General features: G+C 36.0%; 3 protein-coding genes across 3 annotated transcripts; 2 read left to right on the plus strand and 1 right to left on the minus strand.

The window, feature by feature from the left end:
• Positions 1–2,711: 2,711 nt before the first annotated feature.
• On the plus strand, positions 2,712–6,487 carry LOC120343356 (uncharacterized). The gene is made up of 4 exons (XM_078111333.1): positions 2,712–3,040; positions 3,410–3,532; positions 4,041–4,188; positions 6,284–6,487. The coding sequence occupies exons 1-4, from the start codon at positions 2,855–2,857 to the stop codon at positions 6,343–6,345; spliced, it is 519 nt and encodes a 172-aa protein (XP_077967459.1). The 5' UTR covers positions 2,712–2,854; the 3' UTR covers positions 6,346–6,487.
• A 3,706-nt stretch (positions 6,488–10,193) lies between these two features.
• LOC120343149 (uncharacterized) lies at positions 10,194–14,825 on the plus strand. The gene is made up of 5 exons (XM_039412269.2): positions 10,194–10,410; positions 10,916–11,038; positions 11,484–11,631; positions 12,497–12,606; positions 13,562–14,825. Exons 1-5 carry the CDS (start codon positions 10,282–10,284, stop codon positions 13,808–13,810), a joined length of 759 nt encoding a protein of 252 aa, XP_039268203.2. The 5' UTR covers positions 10,194–10,281; the 3' UTR covers positions 13,811–14,825.
• A 5,082-nt stretch (positions 14,826–19,907) lies between these two features.
• LOC120342095 (actin, muscle) lies at positions 19,908–21,760 on the minus strand. The gene is made up of 3 exons (XM_039410778.2): positions 21,243–21,760; positions 20,802–21,155; positions 19,908–20,610 (listed from the first exon to the last, which is right to left on the minus strand). The coding sequence occupies exons 1-3, from the start codon at positions 21,697–21,699 to the stop codon at positions 20,285–20,287; spliced, it is 1,137 nt and encodes a 378-aa protein (XP_039266712.1). The 5' UTR covers positions 21,700–21,760; the 3' UTR covers positions 19,908–20,284.
• Positions 21,761–22,712: the final 952 nt, after the last annotated feature.

The following is a 22,712-nucleotide window of genomic DNA, read 5'->3' on the forward strand; positions in this document are numbered from 1 at the left end:
ATGTTTTCGATGTAATCCAATTTTATATAATGCGCAAATTATTTCATCTATGCACTGTGTTCGTCTTTATATAAGAAATTATATAATAACGCTTCTATTGGGAGGATTTTTATACCTTTCCCCAATTAAGTTTTCCTCATACCTTCATTAATTCTGTGAACGTTTTAAACTAATAGATATGATTACGTATTTTACTAAAACCGTCACCGGAAAAGATAACAAGCATAAACATAGGTTCATTTCAATTTGATTATTCAAAATATTTACATATTGCGGTAGATGCCATCCTGTTATTGCCACATCACTAATTTGCTCATCTGATTTCTTTGATTTTGTATATCACAAGTTATGGTTTCGAGAGGTGAAGCAATAAAACAATCTTGCCTATCTCATCTATTGTCTACACCTTAAGATAAACAGAATAAATAAATAAAATAGATCAGAAAATTAGTGATAGTACAAAAGTTTCTATTTTAGGCATAATCTGGGCATGCACCAACAAACCAGACCAGAAGTCAACCCTTTTGCGAGGGAATCCTAGTAGTCTATAGCAGGGCTACTCAACTGGCGGACCGCGGTCCGAATCCGGACCTTTCGGGTATTTGATTCGGACCGCGCATAAATCTTCATTTTGAATCAGTAGCCCCCCTTTTAAAATTTTCTTTATAAAATCACTTTTAGAGATTCAAAAATATATATGAAAAGAACTATAACGCCATAACAAACAATCTTGATTAGCTAATTATCATTAGTCGGCCGAGGAATTGCGTGTTTGATGCCGAAATATAATTTCTGGAAAGTCCGGACCCAAATATTCTTGAAGTTTTGTATGCTGACCTTCGGTAAAAATAGTTGAGTAGCCCCGGTCTATAGTACCGTTTCATGACGATTTAGGTATTATCAGTCAGCGACTCACGGACAGCGGGAGAGAAACAATTAATATAACAGTGATGCACATCTTATTACAAGTTTATTACATACTTATTTTTTGTTAGCCCTGTCCTTTTAAATATTACAATTGATGCTATTCCAATTCATTACTCTGTGTTTACATATAAGAAAGCTATGCTTTAATATTTGTAGGCGAAGTTCAAGCCTCGGTGCCGGCACGGTGAAGGAAATTGACCACAAAATTTGTTGGAACGAAATTAGTTTCCATGACAGAATTAAGTGTTCTCAGATTTCATAAAAGTATCCCCACGTTCTGGGTGAAATATCCGATTCTATGAGAATTTTGAAAAATTGAAAGTTTTGTAGCGGCCTCAACCATAGCTGAAATTGTTTGGTCTATTAACCGCAAAGAAAAACGATTTTCGCAACATACTTCACTTCGTACGTAACAAAGTCACGTGATTAGCCTGGTCATGTGCTTTCCTGATTGACTGTGATTATGAATAAGTCTAAACTGCAGCTGCGACATTGAACCATACGTTACATATTCGTGATTCAATTCGGAGCTAATCACTGGCTTTTTTACGAGTTTACACTGAAATTCAATACGAAATACCATTTTTACAAGTCATTTAAGAACAACAGAAAAACGAACGGTGGTACAATTTATTCAGTTGCGCATTGTAAGCGTGAGCGAGTAGATTCAATTCTTATCAAGGCATTCAGTTATTCATTAACTTTGTACAAAACATTTAGGCATACGTTCCGGCGTTTTACTATTGCGGTCGTCCCAAATTTCAGGCATTTCACAACATTTTCAACAAGATTTGTAAGCCATGATGACAATTATAGCCGTATAACAATGGTGAATGTTATCAAATGCATATGCTACAATTTCCAACATATCTCCAACCCAACCCAAAATTTTGCTCTTTGACTGACCAACTCGGCCGCCTATGAGCAACATATGATCGGCGCTAGTTAGACAAATTAAAGTTTCCCTTCTTTTTAAGATTGTTACTTATTTTTAAGTTGCGTGATTATTTTGTTTGATTTTCGTCAAGAAGATACACATAACCTAAATTTTAATGTTATAAAACAAAGTACGCGGGTTCCGGAGAGTCATAAATCCGATACTATTGTTGGACACTGTATTCATTATTACTCACGGGAACACTGTTTTTAGCTTATTTCAAGCAGTTCCGCAATCAAATATCAGGCCTACATGTACGACTACTGGTAAGTTACCGCATATGGTTTTCGGGGAATTGATGATAAAATATTTAGTTTTGCCCTCCGTGTCCATATATTTGAGCATAGCTCTCTTATTATACTTTGAGGCATTCCAATCCCGGATGTTGTAAATGTTCGCCTATGACCAGACCTTAGTATTGCTTTTTCGCCAAATTCAAGCGTTTTCCGATTGTTTATTTATCCCGAACCTTAACGATCGCTGTTGCAGAAAAAGTGGACGTAACTTGCAATGAAACCGTTTCGAGCAATGAGAAAGTGTTGCAGCAAATTGTTTTTGGACTCGGATTCGAGACGAATCCACTCATATTTAGGATTCAGATTTAATATTATATTTTGCTTTTACTAATTGGCTCCTCCGTTATGTGTGTTATCTATGTTGTATAGTCAATTATGTCAATATTTGTCGTCAAATGTTTATATAGGTCATAGGAAAACGACAAGAAAGCAAAACAAGAAATTTACTTGTGTGTACTAGAAATAATACTAGTATGGTTAGATTTTAACTGTAGCGTTCATTAGGCGTCGGATTAAGACGACGAGGGGCCCTAGGCTGAGCGATTGTTGAGGCTTCTCTTCACAACAATGACGTCTTCTAGAACAAGCTTTTAAAATTTAATAACGGGTTAAAATTGAATGTACAAGCCACAGGCTTCAGCCTCTCTTGCCCAATGGTACATTCGGGCCTGTTTGTAGATTAAATTTATGTAAGATGTTCAGTATGATTTCAATGCAACGAACAGATTTAAAAAAGCAACTACCGAATAAAATGAAAGTAATTGTTGCGGGTTTCTCGAAAACTGGTACAAACACTATGGCGACTGCTCTTGGAATTCTTGGATATTCTGTCTATCACTGGGAGGATCATTTTATACATTTGGAGAAAGAGTGGTTAAAAGTCAGTCGTAAATATTTATTGGCCATTTGTCTCAAACCTATTTGCAGAAAATATCGTACTATATGGGTGTGTGACACATCGTGCTGAACGTTAGGAATACGCTTGCCACCGTACCTCTGATTACCCGGCGGGGGTTCGCAGGTTCCAATCCAACGGGGATAATTATGTGGCCGGTTCGATATATGATTAAGCCGTCTTATTGACTTTCCTTTTCTCACGATAAATATGTAAATCCTATCCTATAGGTGTCACTTCTGCGTTAGTTTTTGTACCTTTGCCTTGAGCAAATACATGTTTGAATAAGTCTGAATTGAGAATGTTAGACGTTATATACACGCTCAAATCAAATCTGTTTTAATTTTCACATAGATATTGAACGAAGGCGGAAGAACAGAAGATTTCTATCACATGTATAAAAATGTTGACGCGGCTGCTGGAATTCCATTTTCTATGTTTTGGGAAGAAATTTCAGAAGCGTTTCCTGAAGCCAAAGTACGTCGAACATGGGTCATTTTATTAAATTGCTGGCAATAAATTGCAAATAATAAATTGCAGATATCTGGATACTGAATGATCTATAGAAGTGGTTCGCAACCTTTGTCGTTAAATTCCTTCCTTCGTCTATTTTTGAACTCCTTATTCTTTCATCTCTGTGGAACAGAAAAAACTACTTTATATGTCCAATCTGCACAAGTCGATCTTCTGCTTTTGTACAATTCAAGTAGTATAGTATTAAGAATATTAGTGGTACTACAGCAAATACACAGCCAAAGCAGAAGCTCCCTGGAGCGGAACCACTCCCCGGTTGGGGAACGTTGTACCTATAAGAATTTATGATTGGAATGCAAGCAAACAAAAGTATTATGCTGATTCCCAGTAACTAATTTTACATTAGAAAAAGTTTTTTTTTCAATTATATCGACATTTTATTTGTATGATTGCAGACTGTCAATTATGATAGGTCAAAGAAAAGTAAAGATGTTCTCTTGTTATGATTCAGATAATTTTTCTCCAGCGATCAAGTGAGGATGAATGGGAAGAAAGTGCTATAAATCAGTTGAAAAAGTTTAATAAAGATTGGAAATTCCGATTGCTTCCAATCTTTTCTTACACTGGATACAAATTTTTTAATTATCTTGCGGTTATCAGTAAGTTCATTCAATTTCTACGTCTGTTTCCTTTACATTACTTTAATTTTGTTATCTCGGAAAAATTTGATACTCCTGTAGTATGCGAACCAAGATGGCGGACACCGGATCGTTGTATGTGTACCAGGTCAGGGTTAGACCATAATTTCAGGTACAAATACTACGGGAGTCACTTGGCTAGTCCCCGAACTCGTAATAGAACTAAAATAAGGAAAATTAGAATAAAATTATGGCTTAACCCCAACCTGGTACACATACTACGTTCCGGTGACCGCCATCTTAATTAATATACTACATGAGTACCATTTATTGTCCAGAAATTTTCCTGGCAAACAGGTCGAACTCCATAAAAATTTACATGCCAGTGCAATGGTGTCTCCCTGTCAATAGCCTTGTTAAACACGAGGTGGGGCTATGGATCGTTTTGTTATTATGTTGTTGTTGTTGTTAGTTTTTTTCTTGTTGTTGTGAATCATCGTTTTTCTCCTAAATCACTTATTCAATTGCCTTGAATTTTCAGTGGTCAACGGTTGTTGTTGTTGCTATTACTTTGATATTAGATTTGAAATTACTTCGTTTTGGCATTCGTGTCTATATATTTGAGCATTGCTTTCCTGTTTTCAAATTACACCTTTTTAATTAGCGTGAAACTATGCATTCCATATATCAGCATAATAGAGCATATTCTACAGTTGGATATTTGTGCTCATTATATTTAATTATAATTTTTTTTAGATCGAGTTGTATATGGTAACCTTAGCGTTCTACCATGGAATTTTTGTAATGCTATAAGTCCTATCGTTGCCAGAAAAAGATATCGGGATCATTGCTGTTCTGTCCTGACGGCAAGTGATTATTTTACTCTAATAGTTTTTACTTTGACTTATTATTCCGATGGCTGTCCAAACCTTCTATATTTATAAATTATCAAATTTATTAAATACGACCAAGCAGAGTGTCCAGAGCAGGGGTCACCAACCTTTTCGAAGCCGAGGGCTACTTTCTGGGTAAACCAGTTCAATGTACACTTCTAAAAAAGTTTAGTCGATTAAGCCTAAACTATCAATAATTACTGGTATTTAGTCAAGTAGAGACACTGATAAACTCTAGGATTCTTCAGAAAATCAAGCGATATCACAACGTTGAAATAAATTTCTATCAATGACACTTGCGTTGCATTTTAAAACTGAGTGTTTTCAAATTGGTTTTAAAGTGATCACTACTATAATATCCTAGGAAACTGAAATGTACCTGGGTTATTTGCAAACACTCTGCACAGGCCTAAGATGAAATGGACCAAATTAACAGTTGTACTACCAAATGTTACAGAGGCGCGTTTCTTGACACTGTAACACTGAGCGAGACTTGCAGATCATCAGAAAGGCGTGTTCCGTGTTTGTTTCTGGTGAAGTAAATATGAAAAAATGTTGATTCACAAAGATAGGTTGAACCAAACAATAGTCTCAATATAAACCCAATATTTGTCATCGTCAGGGGCAGCCCTGCCTTTACGGCCGACCAGCAGCAAAATTTCACCTGCCATTGGTTTTCAATTCGCTGCCGCTGTAACGGCAGCTCTCCATTGGTGTGTGGCAGCTAAAAAGTCTGTCGCCGTGGGTTTTGGCTTGGCCATAGCGGGCCATGGTTCGGGAATACCGCCGTGGTTTTGCGGCAGATTTAGACGCAACAAAATACTTAAAACTGAACTTGAAAAAACGCGTATTAGTGGAAGGTGATATCTGTGTGATGACATAATTGGAAGACTATTGAATGACCCGTCACATTGCTGAGGTCAAATCAGGTTAATTGTTACAAAAATTAATATAGTGCCAAACACTTCCCACACGGTTCCCATATAAGTGTGATTAGTACAAGAATAGCAGAACAAAAATTAATTGATGTAGCTTACTGATAAGCGCCGTTATTGCTAAATCTGTAACATCCTCTGAACACCCATTGATTCACTATAAAATTTTCCGGCTCTGACATTTTAATTTTAGGATTCATTTATTTATTATTCACACTTTTTTATTAATCTTGGGATTTGACTTGATAAACGAACAACTTATACACGTTCATCAATATATGATTTCAGAGAGCGCCAAAAGATCGTTTGCTAATCTGCGACCTGAAAAGAGGCTGGAAGCCGTTGTGTGAATTCCTGCAGAAAGAGATACCTGATACTCCTTTTCCACACGAAAATAAAAGAGGAACACTGGTTAAAACTGGGACGGAAAGAAATGCAATGTTTAGAAAAATGCAAACTGAAATGATATTTAGCTTAACTATTATTGCAGTGATAGTTTGCACACTATTTCTTGTACTCCTATTGCAATAATACGTGGATGACTCATAAAAATAAGATGTGTTGAAGCGAGATAAACAATAGTTATCTAAGAAAATGTTTTTAATTCATCTTTCAACTCAAAATCTCTTTCTCGCGCATGAACTAAAAACAAAAGGTTCATGCAAAAAAATATGGATATTAGAGAGGTCTAGGTTACGGTTTTATATAAGCACAACTTTCCTATATATTGCTGTGCATAAACACAGTTACGACTCGTTAATCATTGACTTCATCAGAAATACCATGTTGCAGGCAATTTGTTTGAGTAAGACTTTTAACTATATTTAACACTGCATAAAGCAGTTTATATGTTATACCATTTCACAGTAACTTATTGCAGTCATTCCCCATAGACATACTATTGTACTATATTTGAAAATTAATTTAAGCGACACAGCATAACTCCATAATAGATAACATATTCATTCAGTATTAAACTTAATGTGCAATACACCAATATCCGTTAATTCCAATGTGACGATAACGATAGAATGCTCGTTTATTTGATCTTGAGTATTCCGTGAATATGATAGGCATGTTGCAAACACCGTAAATCATCCAACACCGTTGTTTCCTAGTATTTAAACACAACTTAATAATGAACATGGTACTTTGCAGACAGCTGTCACGAACCATAAATTTTCAGATCGCGTAATAAAAGTTATAAGAAAGTAGAGAAAGAAGTGGTTTGTTTGTTAAATTTGTTCCTTCGCCTATATTGGAACTTCGTTTTCTTCCCTCAAATTACATGATAACTACTTCAATTGTTCAATCCTTAATGAATCCTTAACAATGAGTCCTATACTCACGCTTTTGTACAGTTTAAGTAGTTTATGTGTGTACAAATAAGCATTGTAGTAACTATAATAAAGAAAGAAGGTATGTTCGTATAGGTGTACCAAAGCAAATACAGAAACCATATATATATAGTCAATTCTAGTTTTCTGGAAAGGCGCGGTTTGTGATGGAAATTACCCACGGAAGATGTCTTCGGGAAGAAAACAATTCACCATTAGAGCTTAGACGGATGCGTTTCGGGTAAAGAATGAAGTCTGTAACTGAATAGAAAGTACCGACAGTAAAAAGAGAAAAGACTGTCATAAAAACAGGAAGTCGATAATAAGTGAGGGCATTCAAGACAGAATTCACACGACTAATATATATTGGATGGATATGGGATAGCACATTTAGGGCTGGGAATAGTTAACCGGTTCATCAGTTCACCGTTTTAGTTGCCTAACGGTCACGATTAACTTTGAGCGCAAATCGTCATCCAAGGTAGCACTCGATTTCTAATGTAAATTATAGGAATAAAAATTAATTCGCACGGAATTGTGATGCGGACATCAACACCAACGGCGGTTAGCCGGGTAACCGATCAATGTGTGAAATGACCAGTATATATATATATATATATATAGCCAATTGCTTCTCTGTTTCGAATAATCATGAGTGCACTTGATTCAAGTATACAATACAGAAATGTTTAGCTAAAGCTGGTGAGTCCGCATGGTCAGTAGACCTATCACGTGCAATACAGACTAGGAAAGGGTAACGAGCAAAATTGGCAGAAACCTTGGTGAAACGAAGCCCGATCTTTAACAGATAAAAAATGGAATGATGGTGTGATTGGACCGATCATATGTTATTTTGGTTTTACTTGTGCATAGGACTTGCTGTAGTATCACTATGGTACAATATTTGGTACTCCCGAAGTATGTGAACCAAGATGGCGGAGACCGGAACGTAGTATGTGTACTAAGTTAGGCCATAATTTCAGGTACAAATACTACGGGAGTCACTTGGCTAGTCGCCGAACTCGTAATAGAACTAAAATAAGGAAAATTTGAAAAAAAAATATGGCCCAACTGGTACACATACTACGTTCCGGTGTCCGCCATCCTAGTTCACATACTTCGGGAGTACCCATAATTTTCATGTATATAATTGTTTTGAATGGTGACAAGACATACCTTACGTAAATATATATCACATAACTTTCGGAATGCTGAATATAACACTAGTCGTCAGCTGTAAATTTTTCGTGATGTCTTTCTATTACCCATCCTAATATTTATGTAAGAATAACTATATATATATATCGAATATTCAACCATCCAGGTTTAGACAACTCGCAAAATATCCGCTGGAATGAGTGTAGTTTAGTTACCTTTGTAAAGTTCTGGTTTCGGCTCTGATTTTGAAATGCTGTTGACAAAAGCTTGCAGAATCATGTGGGCAGGTTTGCAAAATTTAAAAACCACGGGAACAGATGAAGGAAACTTTTTCAAACTTCATAGGTTGACCATTTGCATTTATCAACAGGTTTATTATAACCTCAATATGGTTGTATTCTATATATACGACTTGTAGACGATAAGATCATAATCAGATTATTTGTTGTAGAATAGCTTCAATTTTCTGCTTACATTCCGTTAAACTGTACGCCCCAGGGGATTATATTCAACAGTTTAACAATTAGTTAGAATCATGGTTTTCAGATAAAATGTTTAATTGCGGTTGCTTAAAGTCACCCAAGGTTTACATAATAAATCTGAAATAATATTTGATTTTTATTGCCTAGCGTAGTATGTTGCCGTCTGGCAAAGTGATAAAGACGATGATGTTTCTTCTTATTTCACGCATTGAGTTAAATCGAGTACATTTCACCATGGAGTTTGGATAGAAATCTCGCACAATAAAAAATACTTATCATCTATTACCAGCGGTTCCCAAAGGGTGCGGCGCATTAGTGCGTCTTGACGAGTGGGTAGGTGCGCCGCGAAAATTGACAAAATATTTTAGATAGTGTATTTATTATAAATGTTCTTTTGTTCCTTATTTTAAATGTTGCGTATATAAATCAATAAATCCCTTTTTTACGCCGTTTACTTCCTGTTACGTAGTGTCTGCCTCTAATGTTACGTAACAATAGAACGATAAACTACTTTGTGCAATTTCGTGAGCTGCAGTTCATATATCTAAAGAACAGAGTTTAGCGAATATGGGTGATTTTTCCAGCATTTCGAAGAAAAATCGAGCAGAGATGAGGAAGAAGGGTTGAACAAAAGGTTTGGGAATCGTTGATCTATTACTTTTCAGGACGAAAAGGAACCGTAATTCCGCATGTGTTCGAGGGTGATAGTTTTTATTTTTTTTTCCAAGACACCATTTGGTATTTGAACTAAACCAATCATGTGATATTGCCAACTAAAATTGCGATGTCTTGGGTATAACCAGATCACCAGTAGACAAAAATAATATAGGTTGATATAAGACAAAGCAATAAGACAGTAAAACACAGCCTATCGTGAGACTTCAAAACGCTAGAATGAATAACAAGCACGCAGGCAGGTAAAAGCAAGTAGCTATTGCTTGAATGCGATTTTGACATCATAATCGCAAAGTTCGTGGGGAAAACAGCAAGCTATGACGCAAATACATAACAGAAATTCGACAGAAATGTTAGATTCGATGAAACACCGCTCCACGTTTTAAAATAGAAAATTTGGGGGAGTATGATTTAAAATTTGAATTGTAAGCGCAACCTGTATTCTTGGCACTAACTGAATACACACTATTGTTTCAATATATATTATATATATATATGCGTCATTTATCGGACGAAATAAATTTTTAAAAATGATGTCGTTATATTTCTTAAATCAAAATGTTTTTGCTTTTATCGGAAGTTTTCAGGAGCGTATCGTTTTATCTAGTTTTATAAACGAAATAGCACATACAATATGAAGGTGATCGTGGCAGGGTTCATCAAGACCGGAACCAAAACAATGGCCGCTGTTCTTGATATTCTCGGATATTCGGTTTACGATCTGGAACATCATTTCTATTATCTGGAAAAAGATTGGCAGAAGGTAGGCATCGATATATTAAACCACGAAAAGGTGAAAGGGGAGGTTGCATAACTTCGATTGAAAATATATAAGCACAACATCCTCTTAATATAAATATCCCGTTTATGATGATATTCATGACGCCATTAATAATGCTTTATTTGTGTTGCTTGATGTCGCTGCTGAGCTCTTTCTCCTTTGCTGGAATACATGCTACCTAGTGCTTAGGTTTATGATTTGTATATTTGTATTTGTATTCGTGTGTTCACAGTTGAACTTCCGCACAAACTATATCTCTAACTTTTTTACTTCATATAATAAAAATAACAATCCAAAAAATACATTGTGATTGTATTGGCCTGGCGACTAACTGACTTTTTTAGCCATCTCGATATTGGATATACACGCATTAATGTTATAGCCTACGCCATGTTGTCAATACATCAAAAAACCAACAAAAATGTTGTCCGTTTTTTGACTCGTGAGGTAGCAGTGTTCTTCCAAATAACCGCTTCAATTATATTAGATCTTGAAAGAAGGCGGAACAAAGGAAGATTTCCACCGAATGTACAAAGATGTTGATGTTGGAGTCGATGTCCCGTTCGTAATATTTTGGGAAGAAATATTGGAAGCGTTCCCGGATGCTAAGGTTACCTTCAATAGCTTGGATATTGTGTTTTCTATTTATAAGATAATGGGTCCTTCAAGTATGTGAACCAGGATGGGGGTTAGGCCATAAATATATTCCAATTATCCTTAGTTCTATTACGAGTTCGGGGACTAGCCAAGTGACTCCCGTAGTATCTGTACCTGGAATTATGGCCTAACTCTAACCTGGTACACATACTACGTTCCGGTGTCCGCCATCTTGGTTCACATACTTCGGGAGCGCCAGATAATGAAACTTCTGCAAACAAGCAAAGAGGGAGATGTTTTATTTCTGAAACATTTCTTCTATCTTTTTTATCATAATGAAGTGGGATTGTAGTGAATACGGTGTCCGTGCTTTTTCACTGATTGATTTTTTAATCTATTTGGACTGATTACACATCTGATTTTACATCTCCTTGATAACGGTGATAACGCTTTTCAAGATAATATTTCTTCAACGAACGAGCGAAGATGTCTGGCAGAAGAGTGTCGAAAATCAAGTAAAAATGTTCAACAAAAATTGGTTGTTCAGATCTCTCTCTGTTCTATCCTACACAGGATACAAATTCTTTGCTCATGTAGGCCTCGTCAGTGAGTATGTTACTGTCTTGCGCAGGGGTGTGCAACCTTTATTACAGGAGGGCCAGATACAAGTAACTGGGTGAAGCCGCGGAACGCGGGCACATTTATTTAAGATAGCGTTTCCCGTAGTTGCCGGCACAAAAAATTGTTACTTTTTGTTATTGAGCTTACGGCATTGTTACGAGTCCTTACAAAAATGGTGAGTTAAAACGCATACATTTCTAAAGAAAACTGCTTTTCAAATTTATTGTCACACTGACTTTGAGAAACAAGTCTTTATAACATTGCGTATTTTGCTAGCTAGTTTTGCTCATATGACAGTGGCGCTTAGGTACCGGTATAGGCTTTACGATGCAAATTGGAATCGCTCGCATATACCACGTTAAAGAAATTAAAAACTCGTTTCGCGGACACACCATTCAAAATTGTCACTTCTCTGCTAGTACAATTTCTCCGCACAATTTTTCTTTGTGGGCGCATTTGGCCCGCGGGCCGCAGTTTGCACATCCCTGGTCTTGTGCTTTAAAGACGATCAATATACATTGGAATCAAAACATTGGAATCAAATGTTCCCATAAAACCATAAACTTCTTCCAATCATCATACAACCACCTTGTAATTTTTAAACATAAAAATTCAATAAGTCACAAAAATGAGTATGAGATCGATACCAAGGTGGCACCAAAAATGTGTTCAAAAATAACAACTTTATTGCTCATGTCATCAAATAAGCCGGACAAATGGCATTTTAAACCGCACTGACAAAGTGAAAGGCTATTTATATTTTTTGTACAATTATTGAAACAGATATCAGATACCATGTTTTTTTAGTTACATATGTTGTTTTCTAAACTTCATATTCTATATTTCCGAGATCGCATAATGTTCGGCAACCATACTTTCTTTCCCTGGAATGTTTTCAATGGAATCAGCAGCACTGTTACCAAAAAAAGATACCGTGATCACTGCAGTTCAGTTTTGGAGGTGGGTTATATATTAGTATTAGCTTATTGACACACAATGGACCTATAGATCGTTTTGCAAGAAGTTTGCTCTTGTCATGTCTGGGGTTTTATTGTGAATAAAAACGCTTTTCGCCGCAACCAAGGAAATAATTAATTTCAAATTTTCGGTAACTAAAGAAGTAGCTAGAGGAATGTCATTCATATGTTTTTCATACCACTCTGATTGATACGGAGCTTGATATTTTGAATCACGTTTGAGATTTTGAGGGCATTGCGCGACCTACTGGCATTCCATTACGCTTGTCCGCCGACGACCTTTTGAGAAAACTCAGTGCTAAGGCGTTGCGGACTTACTGATGTTTAGAGAAATAGATGGATTTCATTTCGAATGCGACGTTTTATGCCCGCAAGCCTTATTAGTCAGTAAAGGGCGATATTCTTATTTAAGCACACGATAGCAATAATGCACAATGGGAAACACGAATAAGGCCGAAAATTTAAGAGAAGACACGTAATTAATTTCGTCTCATATTATATTACCAATGCGCCTAACTTCGGACTCTTACTAATTACAAATAAAAAAATTTTAACTTATAGTTCTTACTGAATTTCGACTTATGTTACCAATTTCATTTTCTATATAGCAAATTCCAGAATATTTAGTGCCGGATAAATATGGCCGACAAATGGATATCGTTGTAAACAGGATATTTTGTTCCGATGTTTGACACCTTCATGGCAGTCATGTTGGCCATATGTTTGTTTGATCATTGCTATATTGTTTATCAAATTATAACTGTCTTTACAATTATTCGCAACTTGTAGCGTGGACGCGTTGGTGATCATACATTACAATCATACCACGATACCGGATGTGGCTCTATTTATTATTGCTCTTCAGATCAATAAAACAGTGTTCCAAATACACAAGCAAAATCATAAAATAATTATGTTCTATGTGCTAACATGTTTAGCGAGCTCCGAAAGATCGTTTACTTATCTGCGATCTGCGAAAAGGTTGGGAACCACTCTGTGAATTTTTGGGCAAAGACGTTCCAGATACACCTTTTCCACACGAGAACGAAAGAGGAAAGTTGGCAGAAACATGGATGAAGCGAAGTCCGATTTTTAAGAAGATGCAAAATGAAATGATGATTAGTTTAAGTGCAATTGGACTGATATTATGCTACTTAGTCTACTTATTGTTTGTTGGCTTGTTTTAGTGTATAAGTATATCCATATTGTCTATTATTCATACTCCGTAGGATGACTTTATCTACTAATTTACTTATGTTGTGCGATGTCTAGATGTTACAAGATGGCAAATTCCTTATAATAGCCGACTAGTTTATGATTGTTGACCATATATGAAAGCAATACAAGGATTCCACCTAAATATTCGCTCCAATCTTAAAGCTATATTAGGATTTAAATCAGTGTTTGACACAAAATAATATAAATTTTATTTTATAGGATTTTGATACTAACTGCCTTTGTTATTAACTTGTTTATATATTTCAGTTGTTAGTGATGTTTAATTATACTTTTTATTGATGAAAAAGATTTTTGCAAAATTAGCGCGAAGTGTGATGAAATTTCATCGATTTGATCAATCACTTTCCACACGCCGTCACTTCGGAGCGCTATTGAGCGTGTACTATTTGCCTTGCGTTGGTAGAGACAAACGACTGGCAACTCGCCTATCTTTAACATGTCTTGTCTTCGAAATTTTATTGATTTATGAATACATATATTCTAGACTAGAGTATATAACATAATCATATTTTTGGGCAAAAGTTGTCCAGGGAACTTTCTGTTTCAATGTGATGAAAATATAATCTTAATAAGTTCTTAAGTAGACTGACCTCAATATCTTTTAAAGATTATACATACGCCTGCTACGACGGCCACAATGATAGCTTTTTTGACGTCGCAGCGTCACATTCATTCTTCGAGTCTCGCCCAGCCAATGCCAGCCCACGGCTTAATCATATGGCGAACCACAGTCTCTCGTCCGGTTACCATTCCATGCCAGGCATGGGATTAGTTAGCCAGGTGTTTGTTCCAGATGCATGGATTTGATGGTGGAGGAAGTACCAGCGGTGTTTATCGTAGATTCCATTTTCAGAAGCATCCAATACATAACCATATCAGAAAATGATTTAAATGTTTCTCGAATTCATCTTTGACGCAAAATAGACTTGTAGTGATTAATCGTGCAATTAGCACAGTCGTTTTTCGAAACTATTTTTTAAATCCAATAACCACCCGTCTCTATGAAGAATCATATTACACGCTAAAGTGATAGTAGCAATGAACCAATTGTCTTGCCAAAATTGACATGGCGTAGGTGAACAAGATCATGCGATCGGCAATAAAAATAACGTACAAATGTAGTCCACTGTATAGATCAGTGGTCTCAACCTTTTTTGGTGCCAGATCCAAATTTCAACCCTCAAAGTCGTCAGGAGCCGCACAAAAAACAACGAAAATTTGAATAGCAACAAAACAAAACTCAAGTATTTATTTTAAAATAACAACTTCAACAAAACTGGGAGTGAAAACCAATTTAACGCCAAACTTAACATTAGCTTTGACTTTTAATTCCGAAGTCTGAAATAGCGAGACGCAATCGTGATGAGTGTATACTTCAGGAATATATATAACAATAGCTAGATAGCTTCATGTTTTCATCATGATATCTATTTCAATTTGAAAATATTTCTCTTTCCAAACACATTAAAACGCCCGAGAGATCGACCTAACAGCTACGATGACATCAATGTTAACTACTGCACTATAGTCTTTCAATTTCGAGACATTGAATAATTTTCGATGAAAAATTTTCATGGAAACTGAATAATTTTTTAAGGACAATGAGAGCCGTAAGAAGAAGGATTGATAGTCGCATGCGGCTCTAAGAACCGCGTTTGAGAATCACTTGTATATATACTTTATATTGTTGGGAAAAGCAGTGAAATGTTTAATCCATCTTGATAAGGTTAACCACACTAACTACAAATAAACAAACTTTAGTATTGGTATATAGGATATATATTATATCTATAGGTAAAAGAAATTCAGATCGGATTAGGTTTCCCTAAGTTGCTGAGAAAGGCATTTTCTACAGAAGAAGCTAGTTTCAAATCGTTGAAACGTTTCATGCTGTAAGTGTAAAATGAAAACAATCGAATGTTCCAAACTTATGCTATGTTTACTGTCAAAACAAGGGTAATCTTACTTGATACACGTTGAGAGGATATTGAATACAATAAAACAGTATCAAAATTCAAGTTTTTGAACGTATTTCTTTATACTTTTGACTGCGTGAAGTTCTGTCTATAGGCCTCTCCAATGGTTACATAACATAGTTTAATAAGGTAACAGGAAATATTATTTTCCTTGTTTAATGATTTAACCACACAAGATGCAAGCTCATTTCTGTTGAAGCATGTTGTGCCGAGAAGGTTCAATTAGAGTTGAAATTAAACCAAAAAAGAATATAAAAGCGACTGTGTATTGTAGACACATATTAAAAGAAGTTGTTTCAGGCAAAGAGATATCTTTTTGACGATAAGTTTCAACAAATGTCAAACATCGCTATGAATGTCTACACTGGAAACGGTATCCGCAGGCACAGGCTGGAAGTATTGGAAAGAAAAACGCCAACGATCGATAGACAAATGAAAATTCTCATCCTGGAAGACAAAACACCACTCGGCAATAAAAAAACTGAATGGAATCTCCTGAGTCGTCGTATTGCGCATGTTATGAAACGGGAATCCGACTTGCAGAGGTGTAGTCCTTCAACAAACGATAGTGCTGATGTGGGTTCTAAACAACGGCCCGGCATCAAATGTACGATAATGTAACTTGCATACCTTCAATTGTATATCAAAATTTCTTAATCTGCTTTTATTGTTGCCTTGCTACATATTGTGTGATTTTATTGATGTTCCTTCAAGTATGCTACGCACATAACTGACAATTTTAAGCAAAAATATCGGTACTCCCGAAGCATGTGAACCAAGATGGCGGACACCGGAACGTAGTATGTGTACCAGGTTAGGGTTGGGACATAATTACAGGTACAAATACTACGGGAGTCACTTGGCTCGTCCCCGAACTTGTAATAGAACTAAAATAAGGGAAATTGAAACAAAATTATGGCCTAATCCCAACCTGGTACACATTCTACATTCCGGTGTCCGCCATCTTGGTTCACATACTTCGGGAGTACCAAAATATCACAGTAGTAATTTTATATTTGTTTGTGCACTAAATAGTTCTTTTCAACTCGAGGCAGTATTTTGAGTCACGAACATGCTGGGAGAAGTATTAAAACAAAAGTGTGTACTGCAAATTGCCGTATACTCCGTAAATGGTTTGTATGAAACAATTCAAATTGAAGCGTCGAAGAAAGTTTGTGATTGATATAACATTTTTTGCTTTTTCGAAGATGAATGAATTCATAAAAATATGTTGGATGATGATAAATGTGAATGCGTTTTTATACCACGAATGTTCCTTTCGTATCAAATCATTTTATCGGTGGAAGTGAGATTATTCAAAATTTTCGTTGTCACTATGAAATAAATGTTTGTGGAAAGTCAAGTTTTATTTTATTTTCATTCAGTGGGTATCGACGTAGAAAAGGCAGATTGAACCCCACTTCGTTTTTTCTATGTAATTGTCTATTTATAAGATCTCAAATCAAGACTGCTCGTAAGCTGGAGCCCAAAGTCGAAATGTTGACCTAAAATATTTCGAGGTGGTGTTTAAAAGCAAAGTATTGATATTACGGCTTTTTTAGTAAATCGTTGAATTGTGGCGATTCCCACCGCATAATGTGAAAGCTTTGGCTTGTCAACGGATATCCATGCTGACGTTTATTACTAGCACTCGCTTTATGTAAATCCACCCAGATCTTCCGCAATAGTGATAACCTAGATCCCCTCCGACCTCAGTCAGATTTTTTTTCTGGTTTCCGTGGATATTTAAACCGATGAATGGGTAAAGAATTCGCCATTTTCAACTAGAGTTGAAGTCAAAATTTTGTTCAACAAACGGTCGTCTACGATCTTGCAATAAATATTCCAGCGTTTCTCAAACTTTTTGTTCGTGTGGCGCCAAATTATCAGGGAAAAAACCCGCGCCGCCTTTACACGAAAAAAATTGCTGCTCTTGAATAAAACTATTTTCTGATCGATAAGGTGTACTTTGAGCTTTTTGAACGTAGACCTAATGGCGAAAGGTCAACTCTTCGTCATCTCTGCCTGCTTTTTCCTCGAAATACTAAAAAGAATCACTCATGTTCGCTAAACTCGGTTCAGCAGTTAACAAACTGCATCTCGCGAAATTGTAAGTAAGTAATGTGTAACCCTACTGTTACATGTCCGTTACGTAACAATAGATCAGTAACAGAAAGTAAACAACATAGAAAGGTTAACTGAATTTATTGATTTATATACACAGCATCCAAAATAAGAAACAATAAAACACTGTACAAAAATACAGTAAGTCAAATATTCAATCATATATTACTTAGGTCCATCTCTTTGTTTTATGTACAAAATATAGCGCCGTCGACATTTTTCGCCGCGAAAGTGTTTATTGCTTTATTAAAATACTGACTCTACAAATCAAGCCCAGACATAAAATTATGAAAATAAGGAGGACTCATTTGTTAAATCCATAAATTGCCACCAATTAATATTCAAAATACTATAAATTTACAATTGCAACTGTAAATTGAATACAGAGACGTGAGTCGCATAAATGCAAATGCCTATGGTTCTGTCACGGTCTTTGACGTGAACTTTGTTTATACGTTTTAAGTTGATACTCATAAATTGTAGTTTTATTAAGGATTTATTCTCTGCGTGGTTGTAGAGGAAGCTGTTACTCAAGAGCGCTCCATACCCACAAAGAGTCCGGTAAGGGCAATCAAATAACACTGTTCCCTTTTCCATGATTGGATAAATCAGGATTAGGTGTTGTCGGCTGTCGCATCTTGAAATTTGTCTTTTTATCAGGCCAAATTATTTGGGTAGTCGGTTCAATTAAGTTACGAAAATTTTACACCTCCTTATACCTGGCTGTAACTATTATCGAAATACTGATAGTTCAAGTGTCCGTTATTTCTCATAATACCACACATTGGTGTTGCCATTATTCATAAATCTAACTAGTCGTTAAAAACACAAATTTTTTATATATATATTTCATCTCTTCAAGATATAGTAACCGATAAAATGAACTGAAAAAGAGCGATTATAGGTCGACTGTATGGAGTTTTGGTATATCGAGTTTTAAGTGCCAATTCCATAGTCATATTGCTAAATTAAATGGATCCCAATAAGGGCCTCAAAAATAAAGAAAAATGCTCAAATTTTTGAGAGGTGAAATTTTCCTTTCATTTTGTTACATCACAATTTTTTAGAAGGCGCTCCAGAAGTGTGTGTACCAATATGTAGGTAATTTTATTAGCCTACTTTACATCAAGTCGTGTAAAGGACCTGAAATCTATGGGCAGGGGGTATATTCACTTGGCTAACACAGACAGTCCCCGAGCTCGTGATATAATTAAAATAAAGAAATCGGAATAAAATTATGGCCTGACACTAACATGGTACACACTCTACGGGAGTATCTTTTAGAATATGAGGGAATATTGATCATTCTAGATATTGATAAAGTTGACAAAGCTGAATTGTATATATAACTATTAAATACAACCACTAGCCGGCGTAGTCGTGAAATGGGACATTATGGGTAAAAAGTACAAATATGGGGCTCTCGCCCGGTAACTTTACTTTAAACGGCGACTGTCACAATCAACTTGGAGGGAGTTGACTTCGATGACCGAATGGTCGTATCGCTCCCTCCAGTCTGTATCGAAAAAAATGTTTTTGTGAAGCCTCATTTTTCGTTATTGGACACGTAGTGGACATAACGATCGTTTCAATATAATGTTGTTGTTCTTGTTGTTGTTCTTTGACACTTTTTGGACACCTAGTGGAAAATCTAAGTCGCTTTTTTCTTTGATTACTGGACCAGTAGTTGAAGATTGAATTTTTTTCTAGTTGTTATGACTGTTTTTTCTGGTTGACGAAATAAATCTTTCTCTCTCTCATAGCTAGTTATGTGAACGAACGAACGAACAGCTTGAAAATTAACGTATCGCACAACTGAGGACTAATGAGTGTTGGGACATCTTCAAATATAGATTAGTTGTATCTATTTAATAATCGGAACGCCTCATCATTCTATGGCCCCCTTGTTTATATGCGTTCAGGTACCTAACAAAAAGTTCAAGAATATGTTACAATATATTTATTAATAAAATAAAACGGGCCTCCGGAAGTATGCGCACCAAGTTAGCGCACAACCTGAACTCAGGTTGTGTACCAGGGCAGGGTTCAGGTTATGCGACATCTTGGATGCATGCATACTTCAGGAGTACCAAAATTAACAATATATCTTTTAAATTAAACTGATGTATCTTTGTAGAATAGTTTGTAGAATAAAACTGCTCAAAGTCAGAGCGAATAACATGGTAAAAATGTGAGTCAAATAGTTTGTATAATTAGAGGAAAAGCAATTTCAAAGGTTGTATTGTTTTGCATTTGTATTGGCCAAAATAGAATGATGCCGAAATGAAATTTAGTTAGAACATTACTAGTAGAATATATCATTTAGAAACATTTTCTGTGGACAATGGATGGACCAGCCTCATCGTATTCTTGTTTTGAGATCCACATTTGTTGGAAGGTTGAGAGAGAAGCAAGGATTGATCCTCCGATCCAGACGGAGTATTTTCTTTCTGGTGGAGCGATGATCTTGATTTTCATTGTGCTTGGTGCAAGAGCAGTGATTTCTTTCTGCATACGATCAGCAATACCAGGATACATTGTGGTTCCTCCAGAGAGAACGTTGTTGGCGTACAAGTCCTTGCGAATATCAATGTCGCACTTCATGATAGAATTGTAAGTAGTTTCGTGAATGCCGGCTGATTCCATTCCTGGAAATTGCAAAAACGACGTTTGAGTCTCATGAAAAATATTATTATACATTAATATTATTGTAAGCTATATTGTGTGTGCGATATTTATAAATATTTCAAACTTTGTTCCCTCTAATTGAATAATCTATTGACATATGGCTAGTTATTCTCATCTATAATAAATTTTAACACTGAATGAATCAACTTACCGATGAAAGATGGTTGGAAAAGAGTTTCTGGGCATCGGAATCTCTCGTTTCCAATAGTGATGACTTGTCCGTCGGGAAGTTCATAACTTTTTTCGAGCGAGGTTGATGAAGCAGCAGTTGCCATTTCTTGTTCAAAGTCAAGAGCAACATAGCACAATTTTTCTTTGATATCACGGACAATTTCACGTTCAGCAGTTGTAACGAATGAATATCCTCTTTCAGTGAGAATTTTCATCAAATAGTCAGTGAGATCACGACCAGCCAAGTCGAGACGAGCAATTGCGTGAGGAAGAGCATAACCTTCGTAGATTGGTACGTTGTGTGAAACACCATCGCCAGCATCCATAACGATACCTATGAAATAAGGTATTTATTTATTATTCATTGCTGACAATGTTGTTTATGAGGTCATGTATATCGCTTATTTAGCATTGAACTTACCAGTGGTTCTTCCAGAAGCGTAGAGTGAAAGCACAGCTTGGATTGCAACGTACATTGCTGGTACATTGAATGTTTCAAACATAATTTGAGTCATCTTCTCACGATTAGCTTTGGGATTGAGTGGAGCTTCAGTGAGAAGAGTTGGATGTTCTTCTGGTGCGACTCGCAGTTCGTTGTACATTGTGTGATGCCAGATCTTTTCCATGTCATCCCAGTTAGTGATGATTCCGTGTTCAATCGGATATTTGAGAGTAAGAATACCTCTCTTGCTTTGGGCTTCATCTCCAACGTAGCTGTCTTTCTGTCCCATTCCTACCATCACACCTTGATGTCTTGGTCTTCCAACAATAGAAGGGAATACAGCTCTTGGAGCGTCATCTCCTGCGAAACCAGACTTTACTAATCCTGATCCGTTGTCGCAGACGATTGCGGTTTGATCTTCTTCACCGTCAGACATTTTGATTGTTTTATATCAGGTACAAGGAAGAGAAGGTAGCAACTGTTTAGATGTACTTGAGCTGGAATGATTATTACCATCTCCTTACCCGAGTTATATACGGATAATACAATAGAAAGTGCGAATGCAGTTGTCGACACTCTAGCACTTACCGTTCGATTGTACTCAATATTCGCTCCTTATTTGGTGCGAGATTGTATTCGAAACAACTGCATACCATCGGCACTATCACATCTCTCGAGCTGCAAAAGTTTTTAATATATTGATCGATTCAATTCAAACGAATGTTCTCATTATATGTTAAATTTCAGCTAGATAGTTCAACTCATTACATAAATAATAAAAATCCATTCGACTGAAATTTACAATATTTACTATAGCATATATACGGATGTGTACGAATAGAAAATTTTGTTCTATATCAGTTATCCATGTTTATTAAAATATGAATGGATTTAATTTCCATTATTTACAAAATGTATATATTTTATTATAAAACGATCTTTCTCACGAAATTTGAATAAATATAGTCATTCAATGAAATTGTATTTGACTTCATTTTACACAGGTTGGCCTCACAATTTACCGCAGAGGGGAGAGAGATTATGTGTGTGTGTGGTACCGACAACCTGCTCTCTATGTTTTCGAAAATTTTATTTTTCAAAACCAAAAGATTTGATCACGGATGTTTGACATGATAATATTGCGAAGATATTTAAAATGATGACGTCGTATTACGATTAAGAAGGCTTACTCCGGAGTCAAATATAACTGCAGATGGTAAATTGGGGTCTTCATACTCCGGACTTGAGCTTGGGGCCTAAACACAAAGCTGAAAATAGCACCCACATTTACTCATCTTGTCGCAAGCATGCAAACAAGTATCTTATATAATTCAATCGAATTCACCATACGGCAGTTCATTATAATGAAATAAAATACAACAACAATTATTTAATTCAATACAATATCACGGGCTTGTCAGATTACGCAATATTGCATCTTTTTCGAGA

This window comes from Styela clava, chromosome 3 (genome assembly GCF_964204865.1).
Source record: "Styela clava chromosome 3, kaStyClav1.hap1.2, whole genome shotgun sequence".
In the NCBI taxonomy this organism is placed as follows: domain Eukaryota; kingdom Metazoa; phylum Chordata; class Ascidiacea; order Stolidobranchia; family Styelidae; genus Styela; species Styela clava.